This window comes from Xyrauchen texanus, chromosome 10, assembly GCF_025860055.1.
Source record: "Xyrauchen texanus isolate HMW12.3.18 chromosome 10, RBS_HiC_50CHRs, whole genome shotgun sequence".
NCBI classification, from domain to species: domain Eukaryota; kingdom Metazoa; phylum Chordata; class Actinopteri; order Cypriniformes; family Catostomidae; genus Xyrauchen; species Xyrauchen texanus.
In genome coordinates, this window is record NC_068285.1 from 13,578,021 (window position 1) to 13,605,440 (window position 27,420).

A 27,420-nucleotide genomic window follows, 5' to 3' on the forward strand; every position below is an offset into this window, starting at 1 on the left:
TGTTAGGTCTTTAATTTTTTTCAATAATCTCTTGTTTAGAAATATTGCACATGGTCAACACGCCTACTGATGAGTTTACACTCACCTTTCTCATTCTTAAACTCCTCCAAAATACAGACAATTTATTGGATACACATTCAAAAGGTGTACACGCATACATGTGCAGTTGTGTATGTGTGTGCGTGTGCAAGCATCTGTATGTTGCCGGGGGAGATAAGAGGAAGTGGCGCAAAAATCAAGGTAAGAATTGAGCTGAATGGTTACATATGCCTAACATCCTCGTGTCTTCTCAGTAGCCAAGAGTTTACAGGCATATGCTAACAGTCTTCTAATGTAGTGGCGCTGCTTTCCGGGGGTGAAAATATGGATTTTAAAAAGCATTTTCTTGGGAACCAGTTAGATTTAAGGTGCATGTAAATGTATAAGCACGTACACTCGCACACACACAGACATCTGTATATCATGGACATATAGAAATTTATACGTATGTTTATACATTTATATTGTCACACATTCAAGTGAAGACTGAGTAGCATTTATATACTTATCACTCCTTTTCTTTCAGGAACACCAGACGCAAGAAAGTGCTAGGTTAAAAATTTTCTTTTCTTTTCCTTTTTTTTTTTTTTTGATTTTAGTTTGTTCAGGTTGGATTACTCCATCAATACTCACTCCTGAATGTTATTATAATTCTTATCTTCCTCTCTCTTTCAATATATATATCATTTTATTACAGCTTGTACAGTGAAAATCTATGGCACTAACGGGTTACTCATCTACTTCAAATACAATTCCCACCCACATGTCCTATTGCACCAATGAAAGAAGAGGCAGAGTAAGAAAGAGGAGATCCTGAGAAATGCCGCCCCAGTGCTGGTCTCGGGTCAGCTTTCCCTTGTGTAAGCCTGAATCGAAGTCAAACAAGAATACAAAGCTTACTCTGACTCCAGACCAGCGCTTAGATTGTGGCGCTTTCCATCAACACTTCAGTTAAAAGTCTTAAGGAGATGAAAAAATAAGGGGGTTTTGTTTAGGGATATAGAAGGGAGAATCGAACAAAATGGAACAAAGTCATTGGTTAGTTTTTAAATATCTAAAAACAAATACTTTCCTGATTTAAACCATGGTCTAGGACCACATATTGTGCAAACACCTGATTGAAATATAAAAAGGAAAGTAAGAAACAAGAAAAAGAACACAGAGAGTGCCTCATGCCCACCCACTCCCCACTCCCCCCTCCCCAGCCATCAAGGTTATATACAGTGTAAGGGGAAAAGCCTAAATCAGCACCCAGAGAAGAAGAGCTTCAGCTAAGAGGCTATAACAGAGTCTTTTTTTTTCTCCAACACACAGATAGCTGGATTAGTCCATGCTGAACGTATTACTAGAGTAAGAAGAGAGGCGCAAGCTAATACAAAAAATATATATCAGTCAGTTCCACCATTACAACACAACAACAAAACGACAAAGCATAACTACAAGTTGATTCAAAAGAGGGGTAGTGTCTCTATTCGTTTACATCTTCTTTTGTATGTTTCTTCGGAGATTGTTGTTTTATTACAATGTTTTCCTCTTTCAGTTTGAATGTGCTGCGTTGTTGTCGGTCGCCGTAGCCTCTGTTTTCTGCTCCATTGGTCTATGTGAATACAAGTCTTGAGTTTGTTGCTTCTGGGAAAAACCTGTTTTGAATTTCCAGCCCATGCTGATGAACAGTAACAGCCAATGCATGTAACATTTGCACGAAGACACTGCTCCTCCTCGACTATTGCTTTCCTTCTCAGTCTCTCACAAATGAAAGTGCAAGCGCATTTGTTCCCCCTCCCACCCCAACCCATTTTGGATTGAAAGTTACCGGTACCTTACACAGTCCAGTTTCAACTCTATTCATTAAAACATTCAGTCCTTTCAATAAAAATCTGTGCTAGCCCTGATTGGCTACATTTTTGCCAAGCAGGGGCTTACTGAGCATGTGCAGACAGGCTGGTTTGGTGCTGCCTGTGGTGCAGCATTTGTAGGGCTCTTCAATTCAGAAAGAATGTGTAGCCACGCCCTATCGCAGAGGTGGACCAATGACTGCCTAAAACGAGTGGCATATGCAAATGAGTGCGACCTCAGATGCAACATATAGTTTCTTGTGCAAGTCGTTAATTTGTGAAAGTGATGCTTTAATGTAATTGCATAATGCGAGTGAACGTGTTTGTGAGTGAGTGTGTGTGTGTGTGTGTTCTTGTAACTGCATACCACAACAAAAGCCAATGGCAACAAAATCAGTTTGACCAGAAATGAAGTGCTGTATATCTTCAGCGGAAATGGTTTTACACATTTCTATAATTCATCCATCCATTCATCTTTCATCCTTCCGCTCAGTCCGTCCTCTCTATCGTTCTTCATCTCAATTCTTGCGGATCGCCCACATCTTTCTTTGGTGGCTCTTCTGTGCCCCTCCCTCTCTCGTCCGACTCGGAATTCTCCCTGGGTGCTGGATTGGATGGTCCAGGAGTGGAAGCGGAGTCAGAGCCACTAGCCAAACCTCCAGACCCTGCAATTTCTGAACTGCCGGCTGTCTGCATGATCTTCTGTCTTACCTCGCGGATCTTCAGCTGCAGGCAAACCTTGCTCGGAAAAGTATCAGAGTAGCGAGCTTGGAAGGCAGCTGTGGCTTGTGCTAAAACAGAGAAAGACAATGACAAGTAATTTAGTTTCATCAGCAGTCTGCACGTCCTAGATTTTCTCGACTCGGGACACAGTCCTTGTCTCTGCGCATCGTTGCCACATGCGCTGGCCATTAGCTGTACTAAAAGAGTATCACAAAGCAGCTGTAGTGGGTATGTGTCAAACACGTTTGTATTCGTGCTTGGTCAAAAGAGCATACTCAAGGCTTGAGTATAATTAAGGCCCAGGTATACTTTGTTTCAACCAATGGCTGGCACAAGCACTGATGATGCACATGGCTACATAGAAAGTGTAGCTACACAAAGTGTAGAATTCTCATGGGTCGTGAGCGGTCAAGTGTACAGCTGTTTTGATGACACATACTGTCACACTTAGTGTGCACGGAGCGATCCGCAATGCAGAGACCCGAAGTATACTTTGGCCTTCAGGTTGTCCGCGTTGCTGATCGTTCCACACACAGTATGCCTGACACAAATTTCGTCATCATCACAGTCCACGCGGCCTGACTGCGTGTGACCCAGATTTTATCAACACGTGGACGCGGTCCTCATCTGTGAGCATTGTCAGCGCATGCGCCAGCCATTGGCCATACTAAAAGAGTATCACAAAGCATCTGTAGTGTGTATGCGTTAAACGTGTTTGCTCATGGTCAGAAGAGTATGCATAAGGCTCTGGTACAGTATACTTCATTTTTGAGCGTTCCAGATTGGCTCACACCTGGTAGACCACCTTTGTGAGTATACTCTTCTGACCACGAGCGAATATGAATGTGTTTGACGAATGCCCACTACAACTTCTTTATGATACTCTTTTGTACAGTCAATAGCAGACACAAGCGTCAGCAACAAGCACAGCCGAGGACCACGTGTGGGGGTCAGGAAAATCTAGGCCACGCGGTTGTGCTGATGACGCAATTTGCATCACACTTACTGTGTGCGGAGCGACCTGCAACATGGACACCCAAAGTATACTTTGGCTTTTAAGCAACGCGGTCGGGCCGAGTGCAATCCGATCCTGAATGCATAAAAACTAAGTATACCTGGATCTTCAGGGTATCTTGAAACTGCAGCAATGTTATAAAACACTCTGAAGTCATACATATTAGTAAACATGTTACAGCAACTTCACTAGAAAATGCCTTTCAAACACACAATGATTCGTGAACACGAGTAGTGTTAGATTCATTAAAGCATGACAACAAGCTTCAACAATGCTACCAGAAAACTTATCCAAGCATAATAGCAAGTAAACAACTTTGTCAGTTACAATCACTCCCGAGACTGATTTCCTGCCACTGCTGTCCTGAACTACAACTAAACCTCCATAGCTTCCTCAGCCAAAACTCACACAACACACTGTTAATAATGATAATGATACTTTATACTTTACAGTATATAATTAATCAATATCCCATTCCCTTGTACAATACATTTTATACATTTCTTTCTTTGGCCTTCCGCTGCTTTTGTTGTTGTTGTAATATGTAACCTAACATTAAATGTCCATAACACTAGGTATTTAAAAAATGTAATATGCCAAACATTGATTTTGCTGCCTCTGACACATTATCTGAATTGGACCACTGTGAAAATGGGCAGCTCTGCTAGACCCTCAAAAAGAGAGAAAAAAACGCATACTGCAGTGCCATAATTTAAATGAGTTACCACTTTGTTGATTGCTGATCTTTTGTTGTGGTATCATTGATTTCAGGTTTAAATGCCTCTATAGATCACATTAAAAACTGTAGATAGTCTTTTTACATGTCAGAAATTAAGTCCCTTCCAGTCTAAGTGGGTGGTTCTTGGCCACAGTAAGCTACTGTGCAGATGTAACTTTTCCATGCAATACTGGGAGAACGCTAACTGCTTGTTACCTGAGGGGAAGAAGCCGTGCTCCTGGAAGAGCTGCATGACTAGCGTTCGCCGCTGGTCCAGCATCCGACGCAGAGATGAGGGTGGTACGCGGTCCATGTCCTCCAAATTATGCTCTGTCTCTCCAACTGATATTCACAAGGGAAGACGAAAGAGAAAAGAACAAGAATACAGAGCACAGTGTTTTTATGCATGGGTTAATGAACTGTTAAAAGCAAGTGTGTCGTTTTGAATCATTTGAGACAGCATGTAGGTGTATGTGTGTGGTATACACACCAGTCCTGTCAAAGGTGAAGATGTCTCCTTCACACTTGGCAGCACTCTTGGGCGTGTTGGGTTCAGAGCTGCAGCTGGACAGGCGATGATTCTTTCTCCTTGGGGAACTGGGATCATCAGCAGAGTCTAGATCTAGGAAAGGAAAGGAGCAAACATTTTGTGAAGAAAATGCGAGTGGTGCTTGCCTGTACAAAACTCATTGCCACAATGTTTGGGTGTTGCTAAAGTGTTCTGAGCAGTTTAAAGGTGCACTATTTTGTATATTCTCTTGGACGTACACTGGCTACGTTTACATGCGCCCTCATAATGCAATTACTATGAGATTTAGGCAATATTGCATCGAACTGTCGTTCATGTAAACGATTGCGATTATGATACTGCGATTATGCTAATAATCAGAGTAATAATGGTCGCAATAAGATATACGGAGTACTCCTATTTTAATTGCTTTATTCTTCCACTCTGACCAAAGTGCACCTGCGCCAGTGCTGCAGACGGATGATGTTACGCTCAAGCACAGGTTCAAAAACATCACGAAACAGAAGCTGTACTTACGTCTCGCCTTCATGCGAAACAGTTTCTTGTTTTCCAGCAGTGGTGCTCCCCAACTGCAGAATCTACAGCCCCACAGCAAAAGAAAACATATTTTCCAGAGCTGTGAATACCCGTTTGCAGTCTGAATTGAATGTTGGTAAGATAAAAAGACCGTATACCCACCAAAAATGGCAAGTACGTATTTCAAATGAGACTGTCCTCGCGGGTGGAACGCAACAACATCCATCGAGTGTTTTCCGAATTCACAAACAATTGACTCTTATTAACCGATTATTTTTAGTGAATCAAAACAGACAGACCAACCAGTATAATCCGACAAACAAATGAATCATTTGAATCGATACTTTTTAGCGAATCAAAAGAGACATTGAATCAAAATCCAGTGTAGTCGAAAATGATTCTTATGAACCAGTTCTTTTAATAAATCATTAAAAAAGACTCAAACTGACTGACTATTTTCCTTATGCCAAGCTGTTTTTATAAAAAAAAAAACAATAAAACAACATTTCTCAGTGAATAATCAGAGTATTGGCAAGGAGCATTTAAACCGGGATTGAAGAGGTTTGCCCATATCATGTAAACATCTTAATCTAATTATTCCTTATACTCTGATTATTGCAATAATCAGAGTATTGGTTTACATATAAACGTAGCCACTGTCACTTAGGGGCAAGGATACAACATTATTCAAATGCAATAGTTTTCATTACTGACGCCATTGTAGAAATTCACTATTCACAGTCAGCCATGATCAATTTAATCCATGAGTGAAAGTTTCCAATAACAGGACGGTTACTGATATTAAGTGAGTAGTATTTGATTGGTCATGTGATTATAATAACATGGCAGCCCCCATGAGGGGACCCTCTCCATGTAGAATAAAACAGCATTTATAAGGTTACTGATATGACTGGAGTCTTCATTTCATGTGAGTGGTTGTGATATTAAGCATCTTTTTCAAAAGAACCTTTTTTTAATAGTTTCACTATTAACCGCAATTAAAAATGTTTAACCGCAAGAATATAGAATCTGCAGTTAAAAAACGTGAAATGTTGGCAAAAAGAATATGCATATAATATATAAATATGTTTTCGGTGAAGGCCACTCTCTTTTGCTTGTGCCTGGGTGGTTAGAGCAGCTGTTACTATGGTTACGGAGGGTGGCCACATGGTGCTAGGTGTCGTGGGCTGAACGGGAACTTTCAATTCAAATGAAACTGGGGCTTGCACACAAACTCCAAAAAAATTACCAGACTCGTGTCCACCGAAAAGCCACATCAAATCGTCTGTGTGGGAGCATTTGAATAACTGACTGAAGACGACGGATGGAAAACATGCTGACAGAAGCCATATAAAGATACACTTCCTACAAATGGGACAGGATGTTCTACTCAGTCATCCAACAACCAACTAGTATTTTAATATTTTTAACTGTGGTGCTTTTAAAAGGGTGATTTGAAAGATGCAAAGATTTGTAATGCTTAAGTGTGCTGACAGCGCGCGGTATACATTTACGTTATTGAGTCGGCACCAGGGTGAGATTGTTCTGTGCAAAATTATTGCAAACCAATATGCAATAATATATGTTATATGTAATATGTGTAATTAATTAGGTTAAATGTGTATAAATATTTCCAGCTAGTTAAATTACAAATGTTTATAAATATACACAAGTATAATGAAGTTACGCAGATGAGCAGCACTATACAGTCACATTTCAGCACCATTCACACAGAGAGCAAACTCTCTTAAGTAGCACTTAAAGTTCTCGTGTGTTCATGTTAAGTGCAGTTTTTGGAAACGCACTTAAAAAATAATGAACATTCATAAAATTGCTCATAGAAAATGCCCTTAACGGCTAAGATCAATCGTTATTGGGAAACAGTGCTCAGATCAGTCCAGATCCTTCTGCAGTTTTGCAGGGAGTCAAATTCAAAACGCAATCTAATCCTTCACAGCAGTCAGTTTAGTTCACCAAATCATACCCACATATCAGACTAACCAGAAATAATCCTATGCAACTGCTATGACCTATAGTCCTTAACACATATTTTTTTTATGTACAGTTGAAGTCAGAAGTTTACATTTACATTTTACAGCTTAGCCAAACTCAGTTTTTTACAATTCCTGACATTTAATCATAGAAAACATTCCCTGTCTTAGGTCAGTTAGGATCACTAATCTATTTTGAGAATGTTTTGGGTAGCCTTCTACAAGCTTCTCACAATAAGTTGCTGATATTTTGGCCCATTCCTCCAGACAGGACTGGTGTAACTGAGTCAGGTTTGTAGGCCTCCTTGCTTGCACACACTTTTTCAGTTCTGCCCACAAATTTTCTATCGGACAGAGGTCAAGGCTTTGTGATGGCCACTCCAACACTTTGTTGTCCTTAAGCCATTTTGCCACAACTTTGGGGGTATGCTTGGGGTCACTGTCCATTTGGAAGACCCATATGCGACTGAGATTTAACTTCCTGGCTGATGTCTTGAGATGTTGCTTCAATGTATCCACATCATTTTCCATCCTCATGATGCCATCTATTTTGTGAAGTGCACCAGTTCCTCCTGCAGCAAAGCACCCCACAACATCATTCACGGTTGGGATGGTGTTCTTCGGCTTGCAAGCCTCACCTGTTTTCCTCCAAACATAATGATGGTCATTAGACCTGGAGGACATTTCTCCAAAAAGTAAGATCTTTGTCCCCATGTGCACTTGCAAACAGTAGTCTGGCTTTTTTATGGCAGTTTTGGAGCAGTGACGTTTACCTGACTGGGCAGCCTTTCAGGTTATGTCGATAGTTTGGATTTTACCATGATGTCAAGCTAAGAGGCACTGAGTTCAGCCATGCAACTCTATGTGGCTCAAGCTGATAGGTGAATGAACTTGATATCTATAAGCCAATCGGCTCACTCACATGTGACATGTTAAGCCAGTTGGCTCGCATGGTGTAAGCTGATTGGTCCTTTAACAAGTAAACGGTTAGACTCTCTCTTTTTCTGTTTTTTGTCTTTGTTCCAAGAGTTGTCTGATTGTGTAGAAAAGTATCAGTACACCTCCATTAAACAAAGCTGAATGATTTGAAATATAATTTATTTTCATTACATGAATATGCATAAGCTACACACCAAAGTCAAAATACACTCGCCGAGCACTATTAGGACCACTGTGTGGTCTAGATGTGGTCTTCTGCTGTTGACGTTTGACGTATTGTGCATTCTGAGATGCTATTCTGCTCACTACAATTGCACAGAGGTATTATCTGAGATACCGTAGCATTTCTGTCAGCTCGAAACAGTCTGGCCATTCTCCATTGACCTCTCTCATCAACAAGGCGTTTCCGTCCACAGAACTGCCACTCACTGGATGTTTTTTGTTATTGGCACCGTTCTCAGTAAATTCTAGAGACTGTTGTATGTGAAAATCTCAGGAGATCATCAGTTACAGAAATAACCTAACCAGCACGTCTGGCACCAACAATCACGCCACAGTCGACATCACTGAGATCAAATTTTTTGCCCATCCTAAAGGTTGATGTAAATATTAACAAAAGCTCCTGACCCGCATCTGCATGATTTTATGCACTGCTGCCACATTATTGGCTGATTAGATAAATGGCATGAATATGTAGGTGTACAGGTGTTCCTAATAAAGTGCACAGTGAGTGTATATATATATATATATACTTTTTTTCATTCTTACTCTCTCTCATACTCTTACGCTCTCACCTATGGAGTTCCTCCTCTTCTTGCGGTAGCTGCCTAGAATGGATCTAGGAGAAGTTGCAAGACTCTGTAAATTTGGAGAGGGAAGCACATCCTCTGGCTTGAACTCTGGCAGCTCTGCAAGACGCTCTTCAAAAGAGTATCCAGATAGCACCCTGAGAAACAGCAATTACAGTTTAGAAAAAGGAAATAATGATGAAAGCAGACACAACAGCTGGAGGGGTATGCATTAAAACATGACTTGCAAAGACTAAAATAATGACCACCATTTTGGCATAAATGTAATAGGATATGTGATATTGGCTTCCGATTCATACAGGGCAGTGCCACTCACTTGTCGCCAGCATCTGTGGTGCTTTTAAGCGGCGGTGGGCGGAACTTGGTCTTTTTAGATGAAGGGGTGTCAGTCTGCAAAGAAGGTGGAGGGGGGTCCAAAACAGAGGCATCCCTCCGTCCTGCCTGAAACTGAATTAATTACAGAGAGAGTGATAAGGGTGGTAGGGGTGGGAATCACAAGGTAACTGGCGATATGGTATTATAGCGCTATTTAGGACACAAATCACGATATGATATTATTGCATTTCTTTTTTTTTGGTGTATTGTGATTCAAAACTACGATATATTGTGATATTTATATAATAAAATAAAAAATATAATTGATATCACCTAAAAGGTTAGCCTATTTTATATGATACCAACATTTTGATCAAAATAATGTTACTACTGTAAAAATTGTTATAAATTTTAGTAAGCATGTCTCACCTCTCGGCTATGTTTGTCCTTGATGTTGGTCTCAGCATCTTGACCCTGTATCTCCCCTTCTATCACTCTCACAGCTCTTTCTGTTTGAGATGTGCCCCCTCCAACATCTCTCTCATATTCTCTCTCCATTTCGCTCCCTTTCTTTCCATCATCCTTCCCTTCACAATGCTGACCTGTGGGAACATTTTTAATGTCGCTATGGACCTTTTGAGGGACAGCAAGAACTTGCTTTTATATCATACAAATGTTTATGTGAGTTGTTAAAGACTTTGAAATGGACAAACATTTCTCTATTGTAGCATCAAGTACAAATCCTTTTTTTTTTCTTCAATTTATACACAATTTACTGCTGCAACTATTAAAGTTATATTTACCTGATGTACTTGTAGACTGCACCGACACCTCCACACCACTAGGTGGTGTCTGATGTCCATCATTTGACATTGGCTGTTCTTTCTGTGTCCCCATCACTTTTCTCGATTCTGGTCCTCTTTCGCTGTCTGACTGCATGTTCACCTGAGACTGCAGCTGCGCAGTCATGGTTGAGGAGGTCTTTGTTTGAGGTGATGTGGATGACACTGGGATTGATGCGGTACTTGCTGTGTTTTGTGGTACAGATGTCACCGACACAGCTCCTCCAGCTAAACTCACACTGGGGTAAATAGCAGTCACAAGTTGACGGGTGGCTGTTGATGCTGGTGCAGGATGCGACAAACCACTTGGGTGCTGGCATGGAGGCAAGAGGGGTGGCTGACCTATCGGAGAATGTTGTATATTGGTAACTCTGATAGATACACAGTCTTCAGCATGCAATATGAACAGAGATCATAGTGTTGGTGGTTTAAACCAGGGGGTTTCAAACCTTTTAATGCCATGGACCCCTAAATTAGATGCTTAGCTTGAAAGGGGCCCGCTTGCTTTAATATAGACTCAACTGTAAATTTTCATGTATACAGACACATTTATTTTCAGTGTATTAAAATAGTAAGTCATTTCCAAAATATAATAATTGGCTTTTATTTGTATTAAATTATAATGTAATATCTCATTCACAAGTGTATATATTTTTATAAAATATTATATTCCCTTGCACATAACTGCATATCTGTATACATCATATTTGTACATGCGTTATTCTGTCCTATTTTGAATTTATTTATTTTTTATTTACCATATTAGATTACATTTTTATTATCTGCGTCTCAATGTTGTATTATCTTTGCATTGGAAGCTTCTGTCACCAAGACACATTTCTTGTGTGTATAAGCATACTTGGCAATAAAGCTAATTTAGATTCTGATTCTGATAGAGTAAATTATTAAACTGTTATCTGGAAAATATTTACTTTGTAACAAGGTAACAGCATATCTAATTCCTCCAAATATTTTTTCTACTCAATATTATAATATTAATTAAACATTAATTTAAATCTATTTATATGGAACTTTTAAAAAATAAATATCTTTCCAAAACAGTGCCATATAACCAGTGAGCACGCTAAAGATGATGGTGGCACTGAAAATTTCCCTTGAAAGACACAACACATATACAGTAGCAGCTTACACACTATTCTTGAACATACTGAATACAGTATGTTGCAAGGAAGGAGAGATGAAATCATGAAAAAATGAAAAAATAAATAAATAAATTGACAAAACTCTATGTAAATTCATTTTTTTAATTAGTTAAATATACTTTGTATTTTTCCTCTAAAATTTTCCGCCGACCCCTAATAGTGCCGCCTTGCGCAAACCTGGGGCTCCTCGAACCTCAGTTTGGAAAACCCTGATTTAAAGGATTATCAGACATTACACTTACTTGCAACAGTAGGTTGCATCAAGGATTGACCAGCTGGAGCAATTGCAGAAAATCCAAGAGTTGTCACTGGAGACTGCAGAAATGATGGAGCTGCTGGTGACAGGGCCTGCTGAGTGGAAGAGACTGCAGGTGTTGTGGCCAATGGCAAAGGAGCAGGAACTCCAGGAGTTGACTGGACATACGTGATCCTGAGAGAAAAAAATAAAAATCATGAAGATAAGTATGGGTCACTGTGATTTTACATATTTTTTGGTCCTAGAACAGAAGTCATAACCATAAACTTCCTATCCCTAACCCTATCCCAACCCCAACATTAACTATAACCTACCCCTAACTTGAGAGGGGAATGACACATTAATAAGAATGATGTACAATCCTCTATCCCTTGCCCTAAAACTGACCCAAATTCTAACCCTAAACCTTACCCTAAAATCTGACTGGATGATAGGAGTGTTGTTTCAGGACCAAGAAGGATGTTGATCATGGAACATGTGCTACTTGGCAGAACCAGTCACCTTAAAGGTTAGGGTTAGGAATAAGGATTGGAATATTGTTCCAGGACCAACAGAAGATGTTGATCCAGGAACATGTCTTACTTGGTAAATCACAATCACCAGAAAGTAAGCTTGAGTTTCAATACTAAGATGTCTGACACCAGTTTTAAAGAGACAGTGAGAAGCTGTGCACCTTGTAGGTGGTGGAGTCAATAGCACTGTCTGTGGTGGGTTGGGACCAGGGGCCATGACATTTGTGGCTGCCATAGAAACTGGGAAGGAGCTTCCAGTATGCACTGATCCTCCAGGATGTACATTGGTTTGGACCACAGGCATTGGTGCAATTTGAATTATCTAAAAACAAACATGCATTTATGTATCTACTACAGTAATCCGCTTCATCTATTTTAAACACAGTGAATTCCTCATGTTCATGTAGTGAGTTAGTGAAAAGCTAATCTACCTTACTTCCTGGTTGAGCCCCATTTTGAACAGGAAGGGGAGGGCCCACCAGGGAAATTGGCTGTGGAGGTGTAGGTCCTGTTCCAACAGTTGCCATGGGAACCAGCATCTTGCTCTGCAAGACTGGGGACTGTGTTTGAACTGTGCAAAGAGATGAAAAAGACTGATATAGTAGAGAGTGAGAAGATAATTAATAACTGCCTGTCTAATTTCCTTAGCATGGTGCACATACAAAATAGTTAGGGTTAGATTTAAAATCATAAATAAAATCATGCAAAAGCTCAATTTCACTTGAGTATGGACAAAACAATCCTTTTAATTTAGAGGATTGTTCAGCCCCAAATCTCACCTCCACCTCCTGGGCTGACTCCTCCCACTGCTGGAATTGTAGCATATCTTATTCCTTGCCCTGCCCCTGATTGCACCCCATTGGCCAAGGTCACATGGGTGGGCGGGCCAAGGACACTGGATGGCTGCTGTGTCTGCTGGGAGGAGGGGCTATTGGGATTGGCTGCTGCAGGTAGCGTTGGGAGGATGTATTGCACCTGTGTCACAGGCTTCCCACCACTATGAGGTGTAATAGAAGCAGCAGGGATGAACTGAGGATGAAGTATGGGAATGGGTACAGCACTGTTGCTAGACATTCCACTGCATGGAGTAGGATAGGGTGGAGTGATAAGCTGAACAGTGGGTTGGTTTGGGAAGGTTCCGCCCAGGACTAGGCCAGTGACTAAGCTTCCTTGCCCATTAGGTTTGGGAGAAGAGGAGGAAAAGTACCCACCCCCTGGAATGGCCCCAACTCCTGCAGTTCTGCCAGCACCAATAAGTAGCTTGGGCTTCCCATCTAGAGAAAGGGCCCCAATGGCCACACCCCCATCTGCTGGCTTGCTGGCGATGGGGATAGGAGTGCTGGTGATGGGCCGAACAACATTGGTCACTATGGTAGGGGCCATCCTGACAGCACCTTGTGCATAATAAGTCGCTGCCTCATGCGACAAAATGGCATTTATACTTGTAATGGAGGCTGAATTTGCAGGAGAAGGAACCTGTCCTCCTCCACCTCCTTCTTTCCCTTCTTTGGGTCCCCCATTCTCCTGCTTTACTCCCTCTATCCCTCTCTTTTTCTTCTTCTCTTCATGCTCATCTTCTTCTTTTATGGCACCAGGAGAGAATGCCAAAGAGGAATGGACAACTGGTTGGAAGGTGCGCTGAAGACGAGGAAATAGAAAGGTGGAGAAGAAATGTTTTTGTTACTATTTGCAATTAGCCCACATCATCAAACCCCAATATTTGTATAATGCTGTTAACCAGGAGTAAACCTTGTTAGCAACTAATTTTATTCAGTGGCCAGATGATGCTCTAAATTTTGGTTGGTCACCCATCTAAATGAATGCAAGCTCTTGTGCATGTATTGGCTTTTGAAAAATTTGGATCGGATGGTTGTTGTAGCCTTTGATTGTGCATGTATTGGCTTTATGGAATGTTTAAATTGAATGGTTATTTTCATTTAAAGTCATATCTACAGTAGCTGGCAATGTTTCAAAGCCTTGTTTTGGTGCAATCATTTCATGTTGGGTAGGTAGGAGGTCCTTCAAAAGGTGTGTGGGATGCATTACCATTTACACTACAAATGCAATTTGGTCACATACGTTTCTGACTACCCCCGCATGTGGTTTGAGTGATCAGATCACAAAACGCTTTGGACCCCATTTAAATCTATATTTAGCACAATTCACATGTAATCTGATCATTCAAAACAGTTGTTTATACCATGTGTAAAACCGGGCCACAGACACCAAACCTCTAGTACCTTAAGAATACATGAATTTGGAAGGATACCCTTAGGTGACATCATGAGGGAGTAGTTGCTACATGCTACTCAGCAATAACTTTTCATCTGAAGTGACTTATTGCTGCATATCTAAGTGCCTTTCTCAAGAACACAAGGATGACAGAGAAGGACTTTGATCTCAGTAACTCTACATTCAGGCTATCATTGCTTGGGTCTGAATTTACAACCTTAAAAAAAACCTGCCCAAGCCTTAAACTTTAATCTTCCACTATCTAATATAGCACGTAAACATTTGGCAGACCCTAATCTTATGAAGCATATTAACAAGGAATTAATAGTTTGGCAACAAATTATTAACAGAGAAGGGTCTTGGATGCATTTTACTAAGGTTTACCTTGCTGTCAGCCTCATCTGCATTGTCGTTTTCATCATCACTGTCTGTCACTCTCTCTTTACACTTCAGGTCTATGAAGCCTTCTGCAAATGAGTCCTCTGCAGAGAAATCACAGCATCGAATTAAACCAGGGTTGTAAATATCACACTCATGGAAGTGAGAGAACTGAGCAGTGAGAAGATTCACCCTTTCAAAATCTATCCAGCTGGAAAATCCATGCATGATTCCTAATTGGTATAAGCAGATGGACTACCAGCTGAGGGACCTGATTTCAACATAGTAGACCATCTTGTTTAAGATGGTTAGATCTGGTAGACCACCTTGGCCAGCAAAAATCATCTACTCCAAAAACAATGTTGACAACCTTGAACTGGTATGACCTGGTTTTTCCATATTTTCCATATTTATTGTATCTATTGGTGTTTTTAACTCTTATTTTAACTCATTCTTAAGTAGTTTTCAAAGATTTTGTATTTAAGAATAGGGAGGTGAGAGTTCATTTTAAGTTACCTAAAAATGTTATTGTTTAATTTTCACCCAGCTGCCACTAGAGGGAAGACAAGATGGACGACGAGTGTTCGAGCACATGGACGAAGTTGCTGGTGCTGCTTGAGCACAATTTACTACAGCAATTATAGTTGAGGGAGGATAGTTGGTACTGTAAAACAGGTCTAGCTTTTAGACTGTTTTTAATTGTATTTTTATGTAACCTTGGTTTTATGTTCTCACTTATTTGCAAATTTTGCACCTCTGATGGATTATCTTTTTGGAACGTCATTCTTCTCTCTGGTGTGATTCTCCTTGTGACCACTCCGGTCCCTATCATAGTAGTTAATGATTTTTTGGCTGGTGAAAACCGATTTACCATGCATGTTTTATTCATAATCCTAGTTTGACAGGCTCTGAGGAGAAACAGACTCCATTGAGACTGAGTAATAATGAGACAATAAGGATGGAATTCAAAACTCTCTGAGAGATAATCATTTTCAGACAGACTTTACATTCCTCAAATAACTGCCTCATCTATGAAGATCTGTTTATATAGCTTTTCTGGGGGAAAATGTATGTGGTGCTTGCCCGTGCAAAACTTGCAGCCACAATGCTAGGGTGTTCTGACCTGTATACTCATATAAATTAAAAATATAACATGTAATTTCACTCACCTATGACATCATCATCCCCATCTTCCTCGCAGATCACCATGCGCTCTTCATCACTGGTCACGTCCTCACTTGCCCTCCGCTGGGATAGAGGGTGAGCAGGGGGGTGGGGTGGAAACAGACCTGCGGTTTCTATCTCTCTCTCTTTCTCCCTCCTCTCCAGAGTATGCACAGCACTCTGAGAAAAGGCACGAGGCCGTGGATGCTGTCCTCCAATTAGTCCTCCATGACTGTCAGATCGAGGTGATGTCCAACTGGGCCCTGCTCCTTTGTGGTCTACCCCCTGAGATGCGGAATGGGCCTCTGGGGAGAGAAAAGGGTTAATTTGACATCAGCTCTCTTTCACACTAGTATGCACCCATAGTCTCAGAAGCTCAACAAACACCCACACATATAAACAAACACCCACACAGACCTGTGCTCTCAGAAACGCTGCGCTCGTGAGCTTCTTTGGCTCCTGGAGTTCCCCGGCCCTCAGACAGAGACTTCCTCCTGTCTTTGTTACACCATTTCCAATCAGGGTGAGCCCGGAAGTGAGCCTCCTTCACCTAAAAGAGTAAAAAAAGCAGTAGCTGAATATAAATTGTGAATTAATATTGTACACTTTCTGAAGATAATGTGAGTGGTCCATGCAAAATCATGGTCACCAGGGTTTTGCTGTGTGGCTTCTAATAAGTTCTGAGTTCTGAGTGGGTGCTAGGGTATTCCGGGTTGTTTCTAGGGGCTAGGAGGTTAATTACTGTCCAGAGTCAAAACATCCAGCTCGGGGCCTAGGTAGCTCAGTGAGTAAAGACGCCGACTACCACCCCTATGGTCACGAGTTCGAAAATCCCAGGGTGTGCGGAGTTACTCCAGCCAGGTCTCCTAAGCAACCAAATTGGCCCAGTTGCTAGGGAGGGTAAAGTCACATGGGGTTACCTCCTCGTGGCCACTATAATGTGGTGAGTGAGCATGGATGCCGCGGTGGATGGCGTGGGCTTCCACACGTGCCATGTCTCCATGGTAATGCGCTCAACAAGCCATGTGATAAAATGCGTGGGTGGACGTCTCAGATGCGGAGGCAACTGAGATTCGTCCTCCGCCACACGGACTGAGGAGTCACTACGCCACCACGAGGACTTAAAGAGTGCATTGGGAATTGGGCATTCCAAATTGGGGAGAAAAAGTGAAGAAAAAATAAATAAATATCCATCTCAAATTCTCTATGATAATAAAATTCCTAAATATGGCTCTGGTCCTTCCTTCAATGTAAGTGTGTGGGATTTTTTTGTCTGATCAAGTCTGATTGCTCACAAAAGTAATGGCACACCTCTCCTCAACAAGGCAAACGACTGGACACAGATGGTGCAAGATGCATTACACCCCAAGTTGAATTCTTTTGGTTAGGGTTTTGTTCAAATCCCTAACCCAAAGTCCGAGCAACATTAATAGTGATTGACTGGCATTACATGATCTTCCACTAATAATGCAATATTTCAAAAGGAGTACCAGTTAGTACTGAATGTACCTGGAAGGCAAGGTCATGATACTTCTGCTTTTCTTTGGGTCCCAGGGCGTACCACCACTCGCCCAGTATTTTACTGACTGTGCGGTTGTCCTGGTTAGGGTGCCGCTGATGCACCAGTGCACGATGCCGCTTACTAAAAATCATAAATGCATTCATTGGCCGTCTTATGTGGTCCTTTTCCCTCTATATATAGGTGTGAGAGAAAAGGGGATGTGAAAAAAAACCAATGATCAGTTAAGTGTAGATTTTTAGAGCAGTTTTAAAAGAATATAATAAAGGATTATAACCAAACTATTTTATTTGATTTTCTATTAATGAGCATGCTTGACCTCCTTGACTGTAAGTGTCGTAACCAGGGCATGATGCAACAAGTTTCCAGCATCAAGTAACCTTAATTAAAGTGAAATACTATGCAAAGAAAAATACATTTGTCAATCAGAACTCATTTCATGTTTGATATCGGATCAATGAGACTCCACTGCGCTTTCTTGCATCATGCCTTGTTTGAATAAAGTTTAAAAGGGGTGTTCACACTGGAAGCGATATGCAGCAAACTTTGAAAGCTATACATTTTCAAAAAAGCCAAGTTCAACTTTTGCGACTGCGCACCAACTACCAATGGAAGTGCAGACAGTGAATACAGTGATACAGCCTGATAGAGTTGGATAAAGCAATCTAGTAGGTATACCTACTAGCAAACAACAATACAGCAACAGCTGACCCCCTGTGATTTGATCACTGTCAGTTAGAACACACCTTAAGAGTGTTAGATGATGATGCAATAGAATGAAAATGCTAACAGATATAGAAGACTAGTGATTACCTTCTTGTCACCTTCTTTGGGAAGTGCACTGAGAGATTGTGTGCGTCTTTTCACTGGGCCGGTGGATGGAGAAGTATATTGGGCAACACCTGGAAAAAAACTGAAAAAAAAGTAACATTGAGTCTTCAAAAACATTACCCTAGAATGTATTGCAAAAACAAGAAACTAAGTTTATTTTAGCCACATTTGTTGCAAAATCCCTTAAATATTCAAATAAAACAGCAAAATAAATGGACACGGTTGATATGGCAAACAAGAGTGAGATGCAAATGATATTTACGGATCATCAGCATCACTTTCTGTCTCACTGTCGCCTCCATCTCTTTCCACAGGTGGGTCTTCAGCAGAAGGAGGGGGGCAAGAGGGGGAACCTCTCTCTGGTGCTGGCTGGTCTGTACGTCCCTCAGTCACAAGGGCAACTCCACAGCAAGGTTCTGTAAATTGATTAACTTTATTTAACAGAGAGCACCAATATTTCATATACTGTATACATACTGTATATACTGTGTGTGTGTGTGTGTGTGTGTGTGTGTGTGTGTGTGTATATATATATACTGTATATTATACAGTATATAAAATATTGGTACATATCTCTATAAGTATATTACGATCAAAGTTTACCTTTGCCTTGATTTACAAGTGTTTGGCCTTCAACAGGCTGTGTGGATATCTTTGATTGGCTGGTCTCCAGAAAAGGAACCAATGAATGCCATGGAAACACTGGCACAGAGCGGGGCTCCACGTTGGTCCAGACTACATGCAGAAACAGACAAACATTTTATATATAAAACGTGACTGTTTCAGAAAACTTACAGCCTCTCTATTTTCTAAAGAGGGAACTGTTAAAAACAGCACCTTTTTGTGCCACAGTGCACATTAATTTGAGGATAAAAGCCATTCATTTGTATGCAGTAGTTATGTAGAGTAGATTCTGGATTAATTGAGAATTACATTTTTTGGGATTAGAATAACGATCACGGTTCTTTACGATTTTGAAGAGAGAAATTTCAGTGATTTACAAAACCTGTGCATTAGGCTAAACAAAGTAAGATATCATTTGAATAAAGTTAATAAAGTATAAACCTAAATCCACAAGAGGACACAAATAATACATTATAAACCAAACAGCACCATATTATTATTGCAAAAAACATACCTGTTAAAAACTGCAAAAAGTGTTATGCTAAAGTGCATAAAAAAGGATTTAGCACTTTTAACTTGCTCCAGTGAAGTGAAGCAAAACAAGAGTGGAAAAGCTTCATAAACAGTTCTATGTTAACTTATTGTTGCATGATAAAAAAAAAAAAAAGCAAATATGCTTTAAAAAACACTTATTAAATTAAAACAATGGAGCCTTCAGTGTTTCTTTTGTAAACGTTGCTTCAACCTTTTAAAGTAATTATTCAAGACCCATTAATTAAATAGAGTACAGAGTAAAGAGTGCTTTAAGTTTTCAGTAATAGTAGCAATTAAACATTTTAAAAATTATATATTTATATACAAATAATATAAAAACATTAAAAGGTAATCTAATGCAAAATAAAACTACTTAACCTATTGACAAGCTTTACTGTTTGATTATTGGATATACATTAATACTACTTTGATGCAGTCAGAATCTCTGAATGCCTATAAGAGAGAGCAGCAGGTATATTAGGCTGCATTTACACAGCACAGATCCAGTATTTTCAAATATACGAGTTTTGTCCCATCCACTTATTAACAGCTCAATATTTACATTACTATCACATCAAGAGGGGCGTTTTTTTTTTTTAAATAGAGCATTTGACTGTTCGCACACAGCTGCATTCATCACAGGGCACAAGCACAGGGGCAGACATACACATGTGATCGTTTGAAAGTAGCCAGCTGAAATCAAACAGTGTGCAACTACTGAACTAAACTGAGTTTGATACTGCCAGTATTTCTCAGCATCTGTACCTATTAAAATACTGAACTGAGCAGAGATTTCGTGGCACCCTTAGTCAGTCGTTGCAGCACCCTGCAGTTTAGGAGCCACTGCACTGAACTAACATCTTTGACCATTGTGTTTCCTAGTTTATTCAGCATCTCATGCAGGAGCGCTGTTTTTTAGATGCCATATCATGTTAAAAAGAACTTCACCCTTTAAAAATGCATCTTCACCACCTTACAAAGGCATGCCACTGGAACGTTAACATACATAGCTGTCATTTAGGAATAAGATAGCGTGGGTATCTGAAACAAGATTGCAATCTTTTAACGATTAATTGTGCAGCTCTAATGTGGAGTGAGTGTGTGCATGTACATGTGTATCATTGTTTGGAAAAACAGAGAATGTGGGTAAGAAATGAACATGCTCTGGGCATGTTATTCCAGAGAATTGTGTGTCTCGGTTTAAGTACTCATGAGAATCAGGGCTGTCCAATCCCCCTCTTGCTGTGCATGTCTGTGCAAGTTCCTGTATTTCATTTCAAACATGCTACAACTGTCTAAAGAAATACTGACCCTGAAATCACAGAATGTTCTTCACTACACACACCCAAACACACCTGTTGCTGACCAGCATACCAAAGGCACACTGAGCTCCCTTATTTTTTTAGTTCTTTAAAAATTTGTATTGCTCAAAGGTTGCTCTTTCATAGTTCAGGAGACTTTTTTCTTCTGCGGAACAGAAAAGGGGACGCAAGACAGACTGTAGGCCTCAGTTACCATTCACCTTCATTGTATAGAAAAAGATGCAATGAAATACGGGTTTGAACTAACATTGAGTAAATAATAACACAATATTAACTTTTTGGGTGAATTATGCCTTTCAGCTCACTCACATTTTTTAATACTTTCAATACTGTAAACTATTTGATGGCCATTGTGAAAAAAATTATAGCGTTCTGTTTGGTATTATTCATCTTCCGGTGCTCTTACCAGTGCCAGGTCGTCCCATGATGATGTCTTTGCGAGGAGCAGGATGAGGGGACTCTGCTGGAAGGATGAGGGGCAGCAGGGCTGTTGGGGAAGGATGGCATGCTACAGGCTGTGGCAGAGCACTACCACCAGCATCTGCATAGCCACCCGGCTTCCTCTCTTGCTCCTTTCCTCCTAAGCCATATATTGCAAGAGCTGGACCAGTAGATGCATTAGAGGTGGACACATTTAAAGTAGCAGAGCTTGAATGGACAGGATGTCCATGAGCCACAGGTGTCAATGATTGGGAGGAGGTCACCAAGACTAAGGTGGGAGCAGGATTCCGTAGGAGAACAGCTCCATTGGTTGCAGCGCCATTGATGGGCACAGGGGCCTGGAGGCCCACAGCGAGGTGTGGAGGCTGGCTGTGCTCCCTAGAGCGTGAGCTACCTCTACGGCTCAGGGGACTATCACTGAACTTAGTTAATGGCACATCAGGGTTTCGAACGATAACAGGTGAATCGCGTAGAGGAACAATACGGCGTGAGCTAGGATCCTGTGGCAGGGGTGAAGGTGGTGTGGGGGAAACCAGCATGGGGGGCGGGGTGGAGGCAGTAGAGGATGAGGGCCGACTTGTTGTGCTTCTTTGTCGTGGGAATGAGATAGAAGAGGAGTGGGTGGTAGCCTGGCTTTGGGGGGATAGAACCCTGAATCCTGCCGCGTTGAGTCCAAGGCCAGGGTCATTCAGCTGAGGATCAGACTTTGCGTAGTCTGACACACTGGGAAGCGGGAGTGGTGGGCATTCCAGCTTACGTTTACTTGGGCTCATGGGCACAGTGAACGTCAAATTAGTTTGAAATGTGGGCATGATGCCGGAGAGGTGACGCTCACGTTCTGTACTGGGGGTGCCTGGGATCTTAGTTCCACTAAGGTGGCGAGGGCGGCGGGGGTTCAGAGGTGAAGGTGCAGTGATGGGGCTGAAATTAGCTGGGCGGAAGCCAAATAGTGGAGAGGGTGATGGGGATGGTGCAGGGGAGAATGGAGACTGATTGGAAACAGGTGAGAAGGAGGGTGTACATGAGCGTGAGCTGCCAAGTGACATTAGCATAGTTGCAGCCTCACGGTCATCAAAATCAAAGCGGGACAGGTCACGTGACAGTTCTTGTGGCATGAGAGAGGTCATGACCAGACATGGCCGAGAATCCCCTCCACGGCTGCTAGCTTCACTGCTGTCATGTGAGTTGTCATCCCAGTCATACTCGCTGCTGGTGCGTCCACCTAAACGAAGGTCGGGTGTGAGAGTGCCTGTGCTACTCGCACCACTCCTATCTCGGCCCACCCCACCTCCAGCTTCCATCTCCTTGGTCCGCATGGAGAGATGCCGCGAACAATAGCCACGTCTCTGTGACTCCTTCGAGCAGCCTTCGCGTGAGCACAGTCTGCGCCACTGCTTGCCGTTGAACTTCTTGCGGATGCCTGTAGGGGTACACACCACATCACCCTTCTTGTACTTCTGCTGAGCTGCTGTGAGTGGTGTACGGGAACGTGATGAAGAGGAAGATGACCCAGAGCCACCCCCTGATGCTCCATTTGAATTTGAGCTGGGAGTCTTGTCTAAGGAACCTCGAGAGGAGGTGGGGGGCAGGGGAGGCAGCTGGGGTGTGGAGGAGATGACTGCTGCCCCTGTGGCTGAATCTAGGCCCAGCAGCACAGGGTGGTGATTTGGATGAGGGACAAGGGGCATATGGGGTGCAAGTTGGGTGCTGAGGCCTCTCACCACTGAAAGGGGAGGGCTGAGGTAGTTTGGTTTAGAAAGAATGGGTCGATGCTGAGAGGAAACCCCTAGAGCTTTGCCTCCCATGTCTACACTGAGCCCACCATCCCTTATCTGGCTGAGACGGCTGACCTCCATGTCCTCCTCTGGAGTGGATGGATGAAGAGGATGATGTTTGTGTGTCTCTCTTTCTCTATTTCTTTCCCTTTCTCTCTCTAAGTGCCTTTGCAAGTCTCTGTCTCTCTCCTGTTCCTTCACTCTGTTATGTTCCCAGTCTCTATTTGGAGCTATAGTAAATATAGATGTGATGGCAGTGCTAACAGCAGAGGACGAAGAAAGGGGTGATGTTAAAGTTGCAGTTACAGGATGCAACAATCGCTCAACTCCAAATGCTGGTCTGGTCAACCTAACCAGCTCCTGCTCCACTTCCATTTCCTCTCTTTCCTCCCACTCTCTTTCTCTCCCCCTCCTGCCATCAATCCCTGGCTCAGCAGGCCAGGGCAGCTCTAGGTCCCAAGGAGGAACCAGTAGACGGAGATTCTGTCGTGAGACCCAAACAGCCTTAGCGTTGATTCCCATTCTATCTTCCTCTCCACCTCTCCACTCCTTTCTGTCATTGGATAGATCCTCCCGTAGCTGTACACGGTATGGGCAAGATACAGCAGGATGCTGATCCACTTGAGTGACTATGCCTTCTCTATACCAGAGTCGTGCTCCCTCACTGCCTTCGTCACCACCTCCAAAGGGAATGCAGACCCGTATGCCTATAGCCAATGGCGCCACCCCAGGTGGGGGCGCATCCAGAATTAGATCAACAGAATCAGTAGCCACGCGAAAAGGGTACTTGCATAGGGTCTTTTCTCCATTTAGCTGCACCTCTACACTCCCTTGCTCCTCGCTGACTCTCCGTACAACACCAGCACGAAACACTCCTGATATATCCCGGCCCTGATCGGAAGTCCACCCATCCCCTAAACTGTGACCCTGTCTGGCCAGAATTCTTTGATTCTTAAGACCTTTGGCAAGGGCTTCAGCTGATCCGACTGACAGGCTCTCCTGTGATGTTGTTGAAGTGCTATGTGCGTGTGGCTTTTGGGAGTTGGAGTGGGAATCGGGTCCTGAGACTGCCACTTCTATGTCAGCAGAGTCCTCACTAGCTGTATCTGTTGAGGAGCAACGCTGTGGGCTAGATGTGTTTGCCCCATCCCTCTCACCTGCAGTTCTATCCATATGCCCAGTCACTCTGTTGTGTGAGTACTCAGCAATGTTGTCCTCAGCCAGCAGGCTTTGGCCATGTACATCTGTGTGTGAGGCAGAGACAGCTGGGCCCTGGCTAGCACCAGCACCATTGTGAGAGTTGCTGCTTTTCTGTGGGCGTGTGCTGGGAGTGCTGGCGTTGCCATGGTTTCCAGCACAGTGCTCAGAGGTATACTTCTTCTTAGGCACACGGGCCTTAAAAGTGGCCGTCTTACGACTAGATGAAGAGTTGGGGCTATTGCTGGCACTGGTCGGTCGACTGCTGCTGTTGCTATGTGTTCCAGATTTGGAGCTCCCAGGATGTTCTTCTGCCTTGCCACAATCCCCTGCTATATTGAGGATCCCATCACTTTGGATCCTCTCCTTTTCTGAAGACCCACTACTTTTCACTGGCCCATCCTGTGATGAGTCAGAATTCAAGGACATATGTCTCTTGGGAGAGGTTGGCGATATTTGAGGTTTTTCCTCTGTGTCTCTCTTCTCTTCCTGTGGGCTACTCTCTGCTGCCCTCCTCTTAACTCCCTTGGCACGAGTGGAGGGGGGTGACCGCCTTCCTTGTATTTTAATGGGCTTCATCTTTTCTAGTTTTAAGAAAGTCTTTAATCCTCCTGATTCCCTGCGTGTCCTGGCCTATCAATATATTCCACCCTGTTTCCCTCTTGCATCCCGCCCTTTCTTGATATGTTCTTCTGTACTTGACCCAGCCTCTTCCTGTTTGCTCTGTCCTTTCCTTCTTAAATTAGATCCTGTAATGAAACACAGCACATAAGATAGATTAGTCCTTATACTGTAATAGAATACTCATATTGAGAACACTGTATACACAATTAAAAAACAAGTCTAGTGCAGAAAATGTTGTTTTAGGTCTAGTGCCTAATTACATCAAAACGCTGTTAAAAGTATGATATAACATAACATAGCCTTACAACATGTATAGAACACAACTTAATACAAAACACTTGATCAAAAACTGAACACAGAAAAGTGCTTGCCCAAACAAGTCACACACACACACTTTGTTTTTTTTGGCTGGAACGGAGGAGGTGGGGGAATTCCTTGTTCAGTGGTATTTCTGTGACTCTATGGCTCTCTCACTCACTCGCTCTATTAAGTGACCTTTTTGCATTTGTTAGAGGCAATCCACCCCTACAGTCCTCACTTCCTTTCTCAGCACTACTACACCTCAATGTACTATGCCATCCTTACACATTAATACTTATTCTACATAAGTAGTAATACTTACTACATAAGTAGCAATACTACACAAGTAGTAATACTACATATTCTTTCCTACAAATACACCCTTTCCTTCACCATCCAAACTTCTTTCAGAGTGTACTGTATCTAAAACCAACCCAAGATAAGCAGCCATCAACATAAATGTTTGCCTAAATATATTCAGACACACGGATGGTGCTACAACCCAGTTTATATATTTGCTGCAGATTACAAATTGCCCAGTGAAGTCAAATTGCAATTAATTTAAGCTTTGAATATCTCAAAATATATATAGATTTCTGACTATAAAATATTACTTTTTCAAAAATGTTCAAAGACTATAATATCAGCCATAAGATTTATTAGTTTATAATGGATTTCTGAGTTCAGCTGTGTTAAATGTTTATGATGGTTAAAGGACATGCATAACGTTTCTTAACACTATTAAGAAACATGTCGTTATGAGTCCCTACAGCGAAAATGTAATCTTGTGAGTACAAACCACAGTCACCACACTGCCATTTGCACTGTAAGACAAGTTTGCAGGCAACACGCAAATCTATGATAAGTATATCAAGTATATTGCCTCCAGATATACAATTATATCATTAAAAAAAACTTCACTAACACCTTTTGAGCAGAAACTCTTAATTTCTGGTCAGAGAGGCAAGAAAGGTACATTTAACTAATTCCACTCCATATCTATGGTAGCATATAAAGTGTAATTACAGTTCTAATTAAAATCAATTTACCCTTGTTGATTTGTCAATTGCAACCACAATCTGAGCCTTATTAATTAGTTATAACATCTACGTCTTATGACAAGCCAAATGCTCAGTAATAAATGTCCCCATGCAGGCGTAAGACTCAAGTAAACAAGTGTCAAAAGCAGCTTCCCAAAACTTCCCCTGAAACAAGTGAAACAAAGTAAAGGCCCGGTTTCCCATAAACAATGGCGCTGCTGTCTTCGACTTGCTAAAGTTTTTGCTGAGTAGTACACCGCTGTGTCAACCGCTTTTATTGGTGGTAGTGACCTACTACGCTTGCAACCACCTACGACACAGTCGAGTGGCGCAGGCCTCTTCCTAACACAAGGCCGCAGAGCAGTTTCCCGTCTCCATCAGGCTTCTGGATCGAGGGCGACACTCTCTAATACTAATATATGGGGAGGACACATTTGATCTTTCTTAAATGTGTGCTTTTAACCTGTGACGATAAAACATCTGAATTAAAATGCTATTTTAAACTTTTGCGCGTATGCGTTGCGAAGTGACAACATCAAATCAATGACCGCAGGGTTTAAATCCGCGATGCAACATTGTAGCAGATCGAGAGATACTTTTATTATTCAGTGGGTACCATGTTTCTACAGCCCCGTCAACTGCAAGAGAGCAGGCCCGCGAGTCGCAGAAAAGAAGGTCCGAATGTGGGAGGGGGAGTGTGCCACATTTAAGGAAAAAATCCAAGTTTAAATAACAAGGAAAAGGCATTATCTTTCTGTAAATAACTATAAATCTGAGGAGTGACAGTCCCTGAAAGGCGAGCGAATAGTAGTAATCAGTTTTCCGAATTAGTAGCTTTTCTGTCGCGCTAATATTTACAGGAAAGAAAGTTTTTAGGCTGTCTAGTAAACACCCGTACCCCTCCCTTTCAAGGTGCGTGTATTGTAAAATGCTTACTCACCCATTTTACACAACCCACAAGGGGAAAACAACTACCAGCGAAACATTGTAGACGCACAATTTCCGATGATCCGCGGCATAAAATCAAAACACATCAGGAAAATATAGGCAGATCACTGCAGTGCTGCAGATGAGAGATTTGTAGCTAAGGTTTTTACTCACCGCGTGAATATTTACAGTGCCGTCGAAATGATGTCGATGCGAAAATGAAATGGATAAAATCACACAATCCTCGCGACAGGTTTTTGCAAAGACCGAAAAACTCCAGCCGTTTAGGTTCCAGGCTACACTACAGTCG

At 42.0% G+C, this 27,420-nt stretch overlaps 1 protein-coding gene across 1 annotated transcript; it reads right to left on the reverse strand.

Annotated features, from left to right (window-relative positions):
- On the reverse strand, positions 1-27,420 carry cica (capicua transcriptional repressor a). The gene is made up of 20 exons (XM_052135682.1): positions 27,285-27,420; positions 21,213-24,968; positions 18,930-19,061; positions 18,589-18,742; positions 18,309-18,408; positions 17,486-17,668; positions 16,394-16,526; positions 15,982-16,281; positions 14,819-14,916; positions 12,982-13,840; positions 12,634-12,773; positions 12,364-12,524; positions 11,677-11,864; positions 10,233-10,613; positions 9,859-10,031; positions 9,431-9,561; positions 9,100-9,251; positions 4,821-4,952; positions 4,547-4,672; positions 1-2,665 (listed from the first exon to the last, which is right to left on the reverse strand). The coding sequence occupies exons 2-20, from the start codon at positions 24,796-24,798 to the stop codon at positions 2,388-2,390; spliced, it is 7,407 nt and encodes a 2,468-aa protein (XP_051991642.1). The 5' UTR covers positions 24,799-24,968; positions 27,285-27,420; the 3' UTR covers positions 1-2,387.